The sequence below is a fragment of the Ictidomys tridecemlineatus genome, chromosome Y, assembly GCF_052094955.1.
Source record: "Ictidomys tridecemlineatus isolate mIctTri1 chromosome Y, mIctTri1.hap1, whole genome shotgun sequence".
Taxonomy (NCBI): domain Eukaryota; kingdom Metazoa; phylum Chordata; class Mammalia; order Rodentia; family Sciuridae; genus Ictidomys; species Ictidomys tridecemlineatus.
This window is the reverse complement of record NC_135494.1, coordinates 540,722-558,000: the sequence shown is the minus strand read 5'-3', so window position 1 is coordinate 558,000 and position 17,279 is coordinate 540,722. Positions and strand designations below refer to the sequence as shown.

At 40.5% G+C, this 17,279-nt stretch overlaps 1 protein-coding gene and 1 long non-coding RNA gene across 3 annotated transcripts in view; one reads left to right on the top strand and one right to left on the bottom strand.

The window, feature by feature from the left end:
- The window catches only part of LOC144371938 (uncharacterized), a 28,792-nt gene that overhangs the window by 9,836 nt on the left and 1,677 nt on the right, over window positions 1–17,279 (top strand). The window contains exon 3 of one of the 2 annotated variants that reach the window (XR_013432005.1): window positions 2,976–3,462. The exons of the other annotated variant lie outside the window; for it this stretch is intronic. This is a non-coding gene — a long non-coding RNA (uncharacterized LOC144371938). Of the gene's footprint in view, window positions 1–2,975; window positions 3,463–17,279 lie in introns of those variants that run through there. 2 annotated transcript variants of the gene reach the window in all.
- Window positions 8,192–17,229, bottom strand: LOC144371932 (uncharacterized). Its single transcript, XM_078035259.1, has 4 exons — window positions 16,602–17,229; window positions 12,303–12,429; window positions 12,061–12,121; window positions 8,192–11,492 (listed from the first exon to the last, which is right to left on the bottom strand). The coding sequence occupies exons 1-4, from the start codon at window positions 16,746–16,748 to the stop codon at window positions 10,022–10,024; spliced, it is 1,806 nt and encodes a 601-aa protein (XP_077891385.1). The 5' UTR covers window positions 16,749–17,229; the 3' UTR covers window positions 8,192–10,021.

The window sequence follows — 17,279 nt, the reverse complement described above, 5'->3', positions numbered from 1 at the left end:
AAAAAATTAATTAATTAATTAAAAGTTGTTCCTGATTGTATCTTCAGTATAATTCTAAGACATCTTTCCTCTCTCAAGATCAACCAAATTCTCTCTTGTTCTTGCCCTGATAATTCTAGTAATTTCAGTATTTGCATTTCTGTGTGTTCCATGACACTACAGTGTATTTTGACACATTATACATACATGGAGAGTAACTTATTCTGATTAAGATCCCAGTCTTTTGGTTGTACATTATGTGGAGTTACCCTGGTTTGTAGTCATATATGAACATAGGAATGTGTCCCATCCAGTCTACTCACTTTCCTATACCCTCCCTCTCCCTTCCCATAATTTCTCTTTGTCTAATTCAATAGACTTTTATTTTTTCTCCCCACACTCCATGTGTGTGCTTGTGTGTGTATGTGTGTGTGTCACATTTTCTTTATCCACTCATCTGCTGAAGAGCACCTGAGGAACCAGCCTCTACCTCAGAGCAAAGCCTGTCCAAGGAAGGGGGCATGACCCTTGTCTTTGGAAAGACCCACACAGAACTCCTAGGCACAAATCCATCCTGCTGAGTTGTTTATCTGCAAATAACAGGAGAGATCTGCTGCACCAGGTGTCCCTGATTCAATCAGGGACCATGCCTGCCTTAGGTTGTCCAATACTACATATGGTCCTTACCCATAATTGGATGGGCAGACCTGAAGGCATCAGCCTCCTGTCTTAGGTTGGTACCATTGCAATAGGATCTTACCTGTCATTGACTACTGGTCCAGCATACAGACACACCTGTGGATAGGCCTTTGTACCAACAGGGGGGTGGGTTCTTTGCCTCAACTCTGTTGGCCCCTAAATTGTAGCTGAACGACCATCACAAGAAGAAGGGAGAAGGATACACCAAGCCAATTGACAGCTCCTTTTGGTAAAATTGTACCACGGATGACACCATCAGCAAAAATACCCCAACACTACCACAAGTTGCTGCACCAACAGATAGTTCACAATGCTTACAAGTGATATATAGTCCAGGCAAATTCTGCAAGCAGTTCAGTGATAGCTATTGCAGAAGCTGTAGATTGGTTTTATCTTTATCTTCACCGGCACTGGGATGAAGATAAAAATTCTGGCAATAATGGCTAAAGAAAAAATTATGTAACATTCAGCAGGCACTAAAAGAAAATAATTTTCTGAACAATTTACATTATCCTGAACATAATTATTAAATATAATGAAAAGGAAAGGTGAAAGTAAACAAACAGATCTGTTAACCTCCTTTTTTGTTCACATATTAAAACAATCCTCAACAGCTGTTTACTTAATTTAAATTAAACCATTTAAATCATGTGAATAAGAAAAAAAAATATTTGGATCCATTTTTTCATAAGCGCTCATCATATATGATATATGGATATACGAACATACAAACATACAACACAAAACACAAATGTGCACACATAATATAATACATACAACATATAACATAATACTAAAGGCCTTATAACTTCTTACAGGTGAAATCTCCATTGCAATGTTTAAGAACTCTGTAGTCAAAAAATAGAACTGATCAGCAAAACATTAACCTAGGTCTGTATGAGCTCAAAAAACAAAATAGAACTTCACGATGTGGGAAAGGGCAATAATAAAATGGATATTGAAAAAAACCATCCTGGTTCTGTCACAGATGTAAGGGTAGCTAAACTGGAGTTCTGGATATCAGCTGTTATGGATTTGAGCCAAATCACCTTCTTTTTGGTCTGTAGAAATCGCTTTAGTTAATCTCTCTGGAATCCAAATTGGCTGCTGTTCTCCCTGTGGAAACACACAAACAGACCCCCAACTCCAGACAATTACTGGGTCAGGACCTTTCCATTGTCCTGTTAGAATATCTTTCCAAAGTACCATGGGCTTATGTACATTTTTTGGACACATATGCCTTTCCACAGCACTAAGCCCTGATGAATCCAAATTTAGAAAGCTTAGAGTAAAAAGGATTATTTTAAGTTTATCTTCGGGGAATATATACCCCATCCAAATTCCCTATTTTTACTTTAATAAGTACATTTTAATAGTTTGATGAGCTCTTTCAACTATGCCTTGTCACTGTGGATTGTATAGGATTCCTGTTATATGAGTAATGCCAAATGATGAGCAAAATTGTTTAAAAGAGGTAGAAGAATAACCAGGGGGCATTATCTGGTTTTAACTGTTTTGGAACGCCCACAGTGGCAAAATTTTGTAAGCAATGAGCTATACTATCTTTAGTTTTTTCTCTGGCATGAAGGGAGCCCATCAAAAATCCAGAAGAAGTAACTGTAACATGCAAATATTTTAATTTTCCAAATTCTGGCAAGTGTGTGACATCCATCTGCCAAATATGGTTAGGTATCAATCCTCTAGGATTGACTCCAAGATTAACTTGTGGTAAAAAGGTCACACAATTTTGACATTGTTTTATTATGTGTCTAGCTTGTTCCTTAGTTATTTTAAAACGCTTTTGTAAAGTATTAGCATTGACATGGAACCTTCTATGAAAATTTATAGCTTCTTCTAGTGTAGAGAAAATATGTATGTCATGTGTAGTTTATCTGCTAAATCATTGCCCAAACTAAGGGCTCCAGGCAATCCTGTATGTGCCCTAATATGTCCTATAAAGAATGGATCTTTTCTGTCCCAGATTGGATTTTGTATAGTGGAAAACAAAGAGAAAACAGTAGAGGAAGGGGAAATCCTACCAGCAACTTCAAGGGATACTATAGCATTAACTATATACTGACTATCGGAAAATAAATTAAATACAGAATCTTTAAACATCACAAAAGCTTGTAATACTGCATTAAGCTCTACCTTTTGAGCTGATTGTTTGGGTACTAAAAATGTAAAAGTTTGATCAGGTGTAACTATTGCTGCTGTACCATTATTTGACCCATCAGTGAATATATTTGGAGCATTCATGATAGGTGTTTTTCTTGTCATTTTTGGAAAAATTACAGGATGTGATGACCAACAAGACAACAAAGGATTAGATGGTAAGTGGTTATTAAATAAAACATTAGATTTGCACATAATTATTGCCCAAGTATTTAACTCATTAGCTAACTCATCAATTTGATCCATAGTATATGGAGTAATAATTTTATTGAAAGAAATTTCAAACACTCCCTTTGCTGCTTTTATTCCTTTGTGTATTAATTGCCCTACAGCCTCAGGATATCTAGTAAGAATAGTGTTAGGAGAATAAGATAAATGTATCCATAATAATGGACCTTCTTGCCAAAATACTCCTGTAGGAATATTTTTTGTTGGTAGTACAATAAATAATAAAGGCAAACTTATATCAATTCTATCCAAATGCATATTTTCCATATATGTTTCAATGATTTTTAATGCCTTTCTTGCTTCAGGCGTTAACATTCGGGGTGAATTTGGATCTCATGGACCTTTTAGGATATCAAATAAAGGTTCCAACTCTCCTGTTGGTATGCCTAGATAAGGCCTTATCCAATTTAAGTCTCCTAATAACTTTTGAAAGTCGTTAAGTGATTTGAGTTGATCTACTTGTATTTGAATTTTTGGTGGACGGACCATGGTTGAGGATAATAGAACTCCTAAATAATTAATTGGAAAATTTAATTGTACTTTATCTATTGCTATCTCTAGATTATAATTTTTTAATAACTTTGTCAGTGTGGCATAACATTCTAGCAATGTGTTTTTAGCTTTGTGTACTAATAATACATCATCCATATAATGAAATATTTGTAGTTCAGGATTTTGATTTCTAAGTGGCTAGATTACTTTGTTAACATAAATTCGACACATAGTTGAGCCATTTTCCATCCCTTGAGGGAGAACTTTCCATTCATATCTCTGATTAGGACCTTCATGATTCAGTGCAGGGATAGTAAATGCAAAACGTGGACTATCCTCAGGATGAATTGGAATTGAAATAAAAAAACAATCTTTAAGGGCTGGGGATGTGGCTCAAGCAGTAGCGCTCCACGTTTCTTCTCCTCCTTGTATGTTGGCTTCTGCAGACCTATGAGCCGAAATCACCGAACGCCTCCAAGCGTTTGATTGATGGGTGGGTGGGTGGATGGATGGAGAGATGGATGGATGGATAGATGGTTGCCTAGATGGGTGGATGGAAGGATGGATGCATGGATGCATGGATGGATAGATGGATAGTTGGTTGCCTGGATGGATGGGTGAATGGATGAACAGATGGATAGATGGATGGATGGATGTTGGGTGGGTGTGGGGGTGGATGGAAGGATGGATGGATGGGAGGATGGATAGATGGATGATAGATGGATGCATGAATGGGTGGATGGGCAGATGGGTGAATGGATGAATAGATAAATGGATGGATTGATGGATGGGTGGATGGTTGAATGGTGGATGAATGGGTGGGTGGGTGAGTGGATGCATGGATGGGTAGATGGTTGAATGGTGGATGAATGGGTGGGTCGGTGAGTGGATGGATGGATGGATGGATGGGCGGATGGATGGTTGGCTGGATGGGGGGCTAGCTGGCTGGATGAAGGGGAGGACTGACAGATTCTCATGCTAAGGATGGGTACTTTAGCGTTGGTCCTACTGGTGCACTGGCCCAGATCACTCTCTGTGATGGGCCCATCTTGTGCATTGTAGGATGTTGAACATTTCTGGTCTCTACCTGCTGCTCACCAATAGCACCACATCCCAAAGTGGGACACCCCCAGTGTCTCTGTACTTTGCCGGTTGTCCTCAGGGGAACAAAACTGTCCTTATGGGGGCCACTAGGTGGTCAGCTTTGGGTGCATGAAGAACAAGGTCTGAGCTTCTATAGCTTAGCTCCCACCAGATGCAGCCTCCTCCAAGGTAGAAGGGAAGAGACTAGCACCTGTCATCTGCCAGTCCGTGGGGGAATTCCTTGAGCTCTAGGGGCTGGGTCACTGCCTTTGGGTTTCATATCTATAGTGAGATTCTCAATTTTTGCACATCTGACTGCAAAAGCTCTTAGGTGAAGTGTTTCATCTTCTCTTTGAATTTTGCACCTGAGAAAGTGGTAGGACATTCAAGGTGCACCCTTTGTGAATGCTGATGGGATATTCAAAGCACACAAGCCCCATGGGTTGCTTAACCCCCCTCAAAAAAAAAAATAAGAAAAAGCCAAAAACTTTGCCTTTGTGTGTGACATCGGTCATCTCTTCCTTCAAACGTAATTTTGTTGGGATCCATCTTCCTCTAAGAAGCCCTGTGATGTAACCACAAGAGTTATTGTGACAAGAGGTCCCCATAACCCACTCTAAGAGGAGAATATCACCAAGCAGGTGTGCATTTCACCCACAACCCACCCAAGGTCCTGGCTGAGCCCAGACTGCCTCTGGCGGGCTCAGAACCCACCTCATTCCTGGTTGGACAAAAGCTTCTCACGCAGCCTCTGTTTATAATCACTGTTCAACATCTGTCATTCATCATCCCCCGAAAGTGAAATCAGCAAGGTATCTGTGTGCCAGAGCCCCAGGCCAAAGTCAAAATTCAAAATCTGGGGGCCCTTTTTTGCTTCGACAACAGCTGAGGTGGGGGAGGGCTGTAAGAGGAACTGCCCAGGGTGAGCCTCATCTGTCCTTTGCAAACTCAGAGAGGTGGGCACCCAAAGACAGGTGCCATGCCTCCCTGGGAAGTTCCATGCTGGTCTCTTCTTGAGCACAGTGTGTTCCTGTCCCTTTCCCAAATGACATTCATCCTAGGACCTAGGACCATTCACAGATGACACACAGTTCTCCGTGGGGGCATGTTCCAGGGAGCAGAATACATCCAGGGAGCCCTGCAGTCTTCCCCTGGGTGGGCCCAGGACAGGTCAATGGAGGTCCTTAAATCACACTATCACAGCAGATCAGAACCCAGGTTCTCTGCTAGAGGCCCTCTGTCCTCCCTGCAGGGTACCCAGGGTAGGGGCACAGTGTACCAGGGTTCCAGGGAACAGGAGGAGATGCCCACCCTGCGGCACAGACCAGGTTGACCATGGGCCCAGTGTACCAAGACTCCACAGAAGGGGGAGATGCCAAACCTGTGGTGTACACCATGGTGGCCTGTGCTGAGAGGGGTCTGATGGGAGCCCATGAGGCTGAGAGGGAGTATGTTGCCTGGTGGCCACCAAGGCCATCAGGAAAGAGGAACATGAGTGTGGAGAACTGAGGGGACTCTGAGCTCAGGCAGTGCAGGGAAGAAGGAGACAGTGGAGAGCAGATCCAGGCACAACTGGGTGGTGCTGGCCCAGGAAGTTCATCAGACCCAGCAGTAAATGGGCATCCATGCAAGTGCCTCCTGCTCCAGTCATTAATAGACCCCAGGAACAGTGGTGTCCAGGCCTCCTGGGCACAATGACCCCAGCAGAGCACAGCAAGAACACCCAAAAGTTCATACCAATATGCAGGATCCCCTGCACCACAGGGCAAGCACTGGCAAGCAAGACTCCTGGGAATTTATTGGCTGTAGGGTCAAGAAGGGTATTGTCTTCATGAAGGGTGACCACCTCCCGGGTGCTGCACCCACTGTGGATTTTGTCTGGGTCATGACTGCTGGTAAGGAAGCTCTAAAGTGTCTAGGAACCATGAAACCAGTGCTCCTGAATCCCATCAGAGACCCTGCTGTTAATGTTAAAAAGAAAAATTCCTGGCTACCATGAGAAATCTTTTGCCATTTGAGGCTCTATAAGTGATGTGGGGCAGATGAGGCTGGACACCTGAGGAAGATTCAGGGCGCTGACTTATTAGTGGCAGGGTTCAGAGGGGTATCACCTAAAATTTTCTGGACCTTGATGTCGGAATTTCATTATCTTTACACCCAGTGGGACGGGGTGGAGGTTTATTTTATTTTTGTAGGAGTATACATAAAATTTTTTTCATTGTTCAAAGAAAGCGAATTTTTAATCATTTTTGAGATTATTTGGAAATCTTCCAAGCTTTACCAAAAAAGAAGTAACATCATCACATCTTCATTCTAACACATATTGATATCTTTGCAAAACCTTTTCCTGATATTTGTTTTAAAGAATATTATGGTGAGGATCTCTGGAGAAGCTTATTTAAGATTCTTAGTTGCAGAAGGGGACACCAATACATTAGGACATCCGACTGGGGCCCTCCTTACCTAGTTTTGATCACAGGCTGTGTATGAAGAAAAGCATCAGACGATATTCTCGGGGCTACTGAGGTTCCCTGAACTCAGAGAGAAGTCCAGCCTGGGTTTTCTGGCATATTCCACCTAAGTATTAGTCATAGGGAGAAAAACTAAGGTGGATGTCAGTGGTTGAAATTCCCTGCTGCATAAGATGTTTAAGAAAGGGACCAGGTGAGAACAAGGGAAAAACCTGCAGAGCTGCATCTACCAAAGTGGTCCTCAGTGGGGTCTAAACACACAGCAGCAGCAAACGCACCACCTGAGCTAGGGGAGGGCTCAGTGCTAGAGCACCTGTCTAGCAGGCACAAGGCAAGATTGGGTCCCTGGCACCAGGGAAAGAAAAGAAATAGAAAGGAACTCAATTAAGTACAAGGCAAAGTATATTTTGAGAAGGTGCCTCTCCTAACAATACATACAAATTACAACTTTTATAATGCCCTTTAATGTGCCTACTTACAACACAACACATGAGACTTAGAAGAAACACGAGTGACACAGTGGTGGTCCCAATGAAAATGAAGAGGCCAGTCACAGAGCACAAAAGGGCACATCTCTATGGTCCCAGCTGCTAGGAGGCTGAGGCAGGGTGACCACACATTTGAGGCCAGCGTCACCCCATCTCAAAAAATAACAATAAAAGAGCTAGGGGGAAGCTCAGTGTGGAGCACTCCTGAGTGAAATCTGAAGGAAAGAAGGGAGCAAAGGAGGAACAAAGAGACATTTAGCCAATCTGCACAGAATGCTGGAGTGCACAGGCCTCAACTCACATGCACAATGTGTAAGCAAACTTTAGACACAAAAGAATAAGTTGAGAAGGTCATGAAGTCATAATTAATTTTTGAGAAAAAGCAGGGGGCAGCAATGTTGTGAGAAAAGTCAAAGAAATCAATAGATGCATTGCACAGTGAGGACGAAAGCACTGCACTAGGGAGGGCATGTAGAGAAAAGGGCGACTTGATCCTGTTCGTGTCCTGCCATCCCGGTCCAGGGGGTCCTGAAGGATGAGTGGTGTCGGCGAAAAGATGAGACAGGAGTCGTTCCATTGGAGAAATCTCCAGAGAGAGAGAGCTCTAATGCAGCTTTCTCTGGGTCATTTTTTTTTTTGAATTTTAATATTTATTTATTTTTTAGTTCTCGGCGGACACAACATCTTTGTTTGTATGTGGTGCTGAGGATCGAACCCGGGCCACACGCATGCCAGGCGAGCGCGCTACCGCTTGAGCCACATCCTCAGCCCCATGGGTCATCTTTCATTGCAAATTTTCTCATCATTATAGATTCAGATACGCCATTGAGTATACAATCTAAATCTTTTGCCAAGACATGACATTTCCTTAACCATGATTAGGGATATAAAAAATGTAACATTAATTTCCATTTTTCCAGGATATGACCTTTAGTTATTTAATTATTAAAAGTACAGAATCATTAATAAAATGCATCACTAATTTACATTTTTCGGATTTTCCCAAGATTTACTATTTTCTTATTGACTAATGCCAAACTACGAAACCAGACTCTAAGTCTCCAAACCTATCATTAACCCTTAAGTTTAAAGTACACCTTTACTTTATTTCTAACCTAAAATTCTCATCTAAAAAAGTCCCCTTAAATCTTCTACTTAAAATATCCTAAAGTTTATAAATCATTCTTAAAATATATCAGAAACCCATACAACTAAAAAATTCAGAATTTCTAAACCCCAAAGTCTAAATAGGATAATATTTCTAACATTATTCTAAAAATATATCTTATAAGGCTACTTTAATTAGTTCCTACATTTATTCTCATAAACCTGGTTGAGCTGCTTTCTCAAAGAGTTTCTTTGTTTCTCAGTCAAGGTGCACTAGTTCTCTTATCTTTATAATCATTCTCAATAGAAAGTAAGTTCTAAACATCAGTGCACTTTCTGCCAATATTAACTATGTTCATCATAAATCCCTATGTAAAGTAAAAAAGGGTTTATAAAAAGAAAATATACCTTTATATGTTTTAACTTTCCTAAGTGTATAATATAACTTTCCTCAATCAAAAATGAGACTACATATGGTGGGCTTTGAAAAATAAGCATAATTAGGTTTTCTAAGAGCTTGGGTTCTAGTTGATATAATCGATGTGGTGCCTAAATACTCGTGATTTTTCAGAGGATGATTGTTGTCCAATATCACATTTGTCCTCAATGTACTGAGATAGAAGAACAGCCTTTTACTTTGTCCTTGATATGCTGAGGGGCTGTAGAACAGCCTTCAAGGCATGAACTACCTGTTATGCTCTAGCCATCTGAAATTTAATTTGTTTCGCATTTAACATACTCATGCCTCCTGTCAGAAACATAAGCATGAAAATGAAAAGTCCCAATTATATAAAAAAGGGTCTCATGCTTTCTGATTCCCATCAACCAGTGCGGCTTTGCCAGCATTCATCCTCACTGTGACCCTGTCAAGACAGTGAGTGGGAGATCGCCTTCACCATGGCTCTGTGATAGATGACCACCAGACTAAATCCCCAGTACTATTGATAGATAGATATAGATGACAGATAGATAGATAGAAAGTGCTCACATTTTTGAATCTACTTGTTGAAATGAACAAGAAACATTGATTTACCACATTCAAAGAATTTTCCTACAGAAAACTTACTACATGTTAATTAGTGAAACCTTATTAATAGAAGACTTTGCCAATTGTTTTCATGAGTATGATTTCTCTGCACTATGGGTTGCTTCATGTAAGTGAAGCTGAGCAGATGTAACAAAGGCTTTTTCACATTGTTTACAACCATAGAGCTTCTCTCTGATATGTGTTCTTCCATGTCTTTGAAGTTCACTGGAACTAGCAAAGGCTTTGCCACACTGCTTACATTCATAGGGCTTCTACCCAGTATGTGTTCTTCTATGCCTTTGAAGGCTACTGGATGCAGTAAAGGCTTTGCCACACTGCTTACATGCATAAGGCTTCTCTCCAGTATGAATTTTTTTATGTAAGTGAAGGTCAGAGGAACAAGTGAAGGCTTTGCCACACTGCTTACATGTATAAGTATGAAATGTTTTATGTGCATGAAGGCCAGAGAAATGAGTGAAGGCTTTTCCACACTGCTTACACTCATAGGGCTTCTCTCCAGTATGCGTTCTTCCATGACTCTGAAGGGAAGTGGATCTAGCAAAGGCTTTTCCACACTGCTTACATTCATAGGGCTTCTCCCCAGTATGTGTTCTTCCATGAATCTGAAGGTAACTGGATGTAGAAAAGGCTTTGCCACACTGCTCACATTCATAGGGCTTTTCTCCAGTATGAGATTTTTCATGTGTGAGAAGGTAACTAGAAAAAGCAAAGGCTTTTCCACACTGCTTACATTCATAGGGCTTCTCCCCAGTATGTATTCTTTCATGTCTGTGAAGGGTATTGGACCTAGCAAAGGCTTTGCCACACTGATCACATGCATAAGGCTTCTCTCCAGTATGAATTTTTTTATGTGAGTGAAGGGCAGAGAAATGACTGAAGGCTTTGCCACACTGCTTACACTCATAGGGCTTCTCTCCAGTATGCGTTCTTCCATGAATCTGAAGGTCAGCGGATCTAGCAAAGGGTTTGCCACACTCCTTACATTCATAGGGCTTCTCCCCAGTATGTATTCTTCCATGAATCTGAAGGTAACTGGATGTAGAAAAGGCTTTGCCACACTGCTTACACTCATAGGGCTTCTCTCCAGTATGAGATCTTTCATGTATGCAAAGTTCACTGGATCTAGCAAAGGCTTTCCCACACTGCTTACATTCATAGGGCTTCTCTCCAGTATGTGTTCTCTGATGTATTCTAAATGAACTGGGATAAGCAAAGTCTTTCCCACATACCTTACGCTTAAAATGTGCATTCCCCGTGTGTGTGTTCCTGTGCCTTTGAAGACTTGTGTGTGAAATAAAGGTTTGACCACCTTGTTTAAAGTGATAGAGTTTCTCTCCAGAATGAATTCTTTCATGTCTTCTAACTAAAGAGGAGAAATAAAAGTCTTTCCCACACACCTCACATTGAAAAGGTTTACCTCCACTGTGTGTTCTCATGTGTCTTTGAACATCTGGGAGAGAAGAAGAGGCTTCAGCACATTGTTGATATTTATAGGGTTGCCACCCAGTATGAGTATCTTCATGCCTTTGAATGTCACTGGAACAACTGGAGACTTTCCCACATACTGTACGTTCATAGGGTCCATCTCCGGTTTGTATTAACATTTGTGTGTGAACACTTTTGAGAGAAACCAGGGATTCCCTGTGCTGTTTAAATTCACATGGCTTGTCTTCACATTCCTCATGCTTGTGGCATTTGTGTCCAGAGTGAGATGTGATGTGCCTATGAAGGAATGAAGGGCATATGAGTCCTTGGCACACATATGACAACCTCATGGACTTACTCTATTAAAATTTTTCTTTGTCCAGTTAAGTACTGGAATCTCATTGAAAGTTTCCCCACACTATCTTCTTGGCTGTTGAAGTTTACCACATGGCTTCTTCGAAGAATGACCAGAACATTATCAATGCTTGATTCATTCATGATTTTATACTTATTTATGGGTCCTAGGCTTACATTAGTACCAACATCAGGTAAAGGCTAGGTTTCCTGATGTGTTCAAATTGCCTGAAAATCAAGGTATCCAAAGGAAATAATCCTTTGCAATGCAGCTTCCCTATGGTATTTGTCCAAATAGTGATATTCACATGCAATTTCATATACTTTTGGCATGCCAAGTACTTGTCAAAGACTGAATATCTGTTACAGTTAAGTATACATTTCTAGTAAAAAAAAAATCTTATAAGAATAAAGACATTTCAAATTATGCATACTTCTTAGGTTGGTCTCTTTTAAAAATTATATGACTTTCTCAAATTCCCTCAAGAACTCCTCTTGTGAGTACAATTACCTTAGAATGATCTCAGAATTTTTGATCTCATCTTCAATGTTTGTTTCATACCATTTGTTTTCTAAAATGAAAAACCAGAACAATCTTTATGAATTTTTAGGAGACAGAAATGCTTTGCCAAACTTGTAGGTGCCTTTTATGCTGCAATAATTCAACAATGGATTCCCTTTTCATGTTCTATATAAATGACCAAAATAAACATGAGTTCTCTATTAATTTTTAAAAAAACCCATCATTATTACCTATAGAACCCAGGTTTCTGAGGACTTCCAGCATCACATCTCTGTAAAGGTTCCTCTGGGAAGGATCCAGCAATGCCCACTCCTCCTGGGTGAAGTTCACAGCCACATCCTCAAAGGTCACTGAGATCTAAAATATCCCACAAATGTTTACTGGAGGTCAGGACAGATTCACAGCAGAAGAAATATGTACTCAACAAGCTTGATGTTCACATGATTCTCTGAACTTCTGATTAATTCCATGATTTGGTCCAACAAAACTCTTCTGCACTCAATTCCTCACAAACATTTCAACAGTAGAAATTGGCCACTCAGAAGGCAAGCAATTTAGTGATTTTCTCCCTTCCACTGGTGAGTTCACAGGAAGTAACACAGGATCCTGGGTCACTTCGTTGGTTACACCTCTATTACATGTCCTAACAACCTTCTCGGAAGTTGAGAGCTAATATTAGCATCCCCAATAGTACTTACCCTTAGGAAAGAATGCTGACTGAGTAGGACATTGTTGCAATCACAGAACTCAGCAATTGAGAGAGATTCTACCAACCACAGTGGGTCAGTGTGCCTACATAGTTAATATAGACAACACTGCATTCACTGATCTCTTGATTCTTTCTGAAAGTCTATTGTTCCTTCTTTAAGGAAATGCCTAGAACAGTCTCTACCCATGATTTCTGAGCATGGATCACAAAAAAGCTTTCCCTACAGACAACATTTAGACAACCTGACACTCAGGTCGCCACAATTTGTGAACTAGGGATTGAGTTCATGTTGTGGGATTACAAGAAGAGAACAACTAGATGTTTACAGGTACATTTCTCCATTAAAAAATTAATAAAATAGTAAACATGCACAATGCTTAATAAACACAAAAATTTAATGATTTCTTAAGGTTACTGTCAAAGCAGAATGAGGTAAGTTGAAAGATGGAACATGTCTTACATATAACTCAATGACCCAAAGATGTCACCTTGTCCAAACAACAACCTTGCAGTTTTGTAAGTCTCAAACCAGTTTTCTTAATAAAAAGCAGACACGAATTTCTAAATCTCACAGCAACAATGAATGTACAAGAATTGTCAATAACCTACTGAAAAGCAGTCACTTCACTACCATAAGGTCATGTGGTACTGAGAATTGAACCCATGGCCTCACATGTACTAAGTGAGTGTTCTACCACTGAGCCACAACTCCAGCTCAGCCATGGAAATATATTAACGCCTAAAATCAAATCTCACTCTTCTCCATCAGAAGTAATCACTATAAAAAAATCAGCAGATATTCCTTAAAAGGATTTAAGTAAACAAACAGCCTCCATCTAGCAAGAAAGCAAAGTATTGTCTACCCACTCAACCATCACCTAAAATTTGACAATTCTTTTAGAAATCAGGTCTCAAAAATACCCAGGTTCAGAAACCTGAGGCAGAAGGCTTACAAGTTCAGTGCCAGCCTTAGCAACTTAGTTAGGCCCTAAGCAAGTTGGCAAAATCCTGAATGAAAGTTAACAAAAATAAAAGTTAAGGGGGAAGGTTCTGGGCAATTGATTTAGTGGTGAAGCACCTGAGGGTTCACTCTACAGTATGATTCCCCCAAATAAAACCACCAAGATATTCTGAGAAAAGAAGGAAGTTCACACAGACCAGGAGGAAACATTAAAAAGAGGACCATGACCCACATGCTCAGCACTGGTTGCTCTCCAGGTGGGGATCTGCAGAGAAAAGGCACAGCAGAGTTTTAAACAGCACCACTGTGTGTTAAAGCACAGGACCCAGCACAACTACTCACAAAAACCAGACAAGTGAGGTTTTGCTGTTTCTACTATTCTTTTATAGTTTCAGGTGTAAGGAGAAATGAGACCAAGGGACACTGAAATCTGGTAGCAATAATTGATTGTGACACCACAGATCTCTCCCCTCCAAAAAATTCCTAAAGCCTGAGGCCTGAGCACAGCTGGGCTTTTACTTTTATACATAAACAAGTTTTGAGGACATTAAAAAGGAAATTGGGGCAATATATTGGAGAGTGAGTTTTTTATTTCTTATATGGGAACAAGCTTGCCAATGGCCTAAAGACTCATACACATTTGGGACTTTTACTATGCTCAACCTGAAGAGGGATTGTTCTTTCTCTGCTACTTTGTTGGCTGCTTCTCCAACTGCATTACAGGTACTTGCAGCTGTGGCCAGCCCTCATGGTGAAATGTCAGAGAACAGAGCTTGCTGGGTGTCAGTCTGCAAATCCACAGCCTGTCAGCTCTGAAACTCCTAAAGTTTCCATTCTGTTGGATGATCTAGCATTCAGGGAAATCTTTCAAAGGATCTGAACACAAAATAATTCACCAAAAATAGCTCAGATACCTAGTCTCTAAGCAAAGGCACGAAGCCTTCAACAAACAAGAACCATAGTATAGGAGAAAAGGAAAAACATTTTCTGTTTTTAATTTTTTTTTTTAGTTGTTGATGGGACTTTTTTCAGTTGAATTTGGTGTTGAGAATCAAACCCAGTGCCTCATGAAGGCTAGGCAAGACTCTACCACTGAGCCACAACCCCATCCCCAAGAAACAAATTTCATTCACTTTTTAAAAAATGTACAAAGAATACTGAGAAACAGGAAAACTTAACTCATGAATGGAAAATACCAGACGTGAGATTGACCATGCCTGAGAAAGATAAGACTCCAGAATCCCTGGGATTAATTTTTTTCTATTCATTTATTTTTTTGTTTATTTATATTTTGTACCAAGGATTGAACCAAAGGGTGCATAACAAATAAGCCACATTCACTGCCCTATTTCATTTTTAATTATTTCTATTTTGAGAGAGAATTTCTGTAAGTGGCTCAGTGCCTAACTTGTTGAGCCTACCTTTCAACTTCTGATTCTCCTACCTAAGAATCCTGAGGTGCTTGGATTAAAGGGATGTGCCACTGTGGCGGCTCTAGGCTAAACTTTCAAGTAACTGTCTTGAATTGCTAGTATGCATGCACCTGAAACAAAGTCAAAATACATCAGGCAGAGACATACAAAACTTCCCAGGACAGTGAAGAATACATGGCTACACTGGGAGACATCACCACAACTCTGTTGGGTCTGTGATCCCTGGCCATTAGTCAACAGTGAAACACACAGGCTTCTCAGGATCATAGTACGACTCCCCAGAAAAGGCCACATTCTGAACCATAAACTTCACCTCAACAAGTGTGCAATGCCAGTGAAATCCCAAGTAGGCTCAAAGAACAGGGGAGTTAAAGCCGAAATCAGATCAGAAGCAGCTGGAAAACCTCTAAGCAATGGGAGATGCAACACAGGGCTCTAAACAGACCCAGGAAGAAGAGGTTACTCAAGGGTAAATTTGATCATGTTTAGAAAAATGAAATTTAAAAAGTCCAACATGGAAAACAGCAGAGATGGAGCACTGGGGGTATCTACACTATCCAAAGCACATTTTAGAAAAGAAGAGATAAAAGCAATGTTTGACCCAATACTTAAGGAAAGCAAAGAAAAAAGAGCAAGGTAATGGTAAATTAAGCACAGGCAGGTAAGAGGGGGTGTTGGTGAAACAACAATCAAGAAATCAGCAGGGGCTGGTGCTGGGGCTCAGCTGTAGCACACTCTCCCTGCATGTGGGAGGTACTGGGTTCAGTTCTCAGCAACACATATAAATAAATAAAGATCTATGAACAATTTTAAAAACATAAGAAAAAAATATAGGAAAAAAAAAAGAGAAATCAGCAGTCAGCAAAACCAAGTTCTTCCTGAACATCAGCATCACTGAAAAACTAACAGGTGGCTAAGGAAACAGAGGACAGGAGTGAGGTTATGGCTCAGTGTAGAGAGCTTGCCTAGCACCAGGTACACACTGGGCTCATTCCTTGTCAGCACATAAAAGTAAATAAATTAAAACAAAGCTATGAGAAATACAATAACATAAACAATTAAGAAAACTGAGGACACAGAAACTACCCATTAGAATTAAAAGACCCACCATTACCATCCATGGGCTTTTCAACAATATCATGAACATGCACTTGACACAAATCTGATAACTTAGAGGAAGTGGCCCAATAATTTCAGAGACCATCTCCTACAACATACACAGAAGGACAAATACACAAAACACACGAGCCTGTGCCTACTGAAAAAACTGACTTAATAACTCATCACCTCTACAAACATTACTTCACTGAACCAAAAATAATTAAAAAGAATTGCATGCCAAGTCCAAGATGTTGAAAAGAGTTGAGACTATGAGCTAGAGAGAAGGGGTGTATTATACTATGTGATGGTTCATGTGAATTTTCACCTTGATGGGATTAAGAGAGACTGATGATTGAGGGGCTTCTGGGTTTGGCCATGAGGCTGTGTCTAGGAGTGATTGACATCTGGGATAGCAAACTGGAAAACCTCCATATGTGTGGGTAACATCATTAAATAGGATGGTGGTTTGCATGAAATAAGAGTTGCAACAACATGGAGCAGCTGCAGATGCAAGCTCGATTCTACACAGATGGGTTTTCCACTGCTGCTGTGACTGCCTGAGGAATCAGACTTTGCCTTCTTCACTCTTCCAAAGCTGATCTGCCAGTGATTCTCCAGGAAGTTTCCAGAAGCACTGGATCTCACACTAGGGTAGCACCATTGATCCCTCTTGTTCAGAGGCTTCAGCATCTTGGGCTGCACAACTACTACTTCTCCAGCTCCCCAGCCACCAGACGGCCATGGAGGACTCTCCAGCTTCTGGTCACCTAGGACAATCCAATAAATCCCCTTTTTGTATTCATTCTTCTTGTTAATTCTGTTCCAATGGAGAACCCCAACTAATGTACTATATAAGACTATAATCACTCTGAAAAATAAATTTAATGAAAAAGTGAATCAACTACCACACCATGGAAGATTCACAAATATATACATTAGAAACAATATTACATACCGAATACCTTTTCCATAATAATGCAAGAGTAAAGGTGTTAGGGTCTGT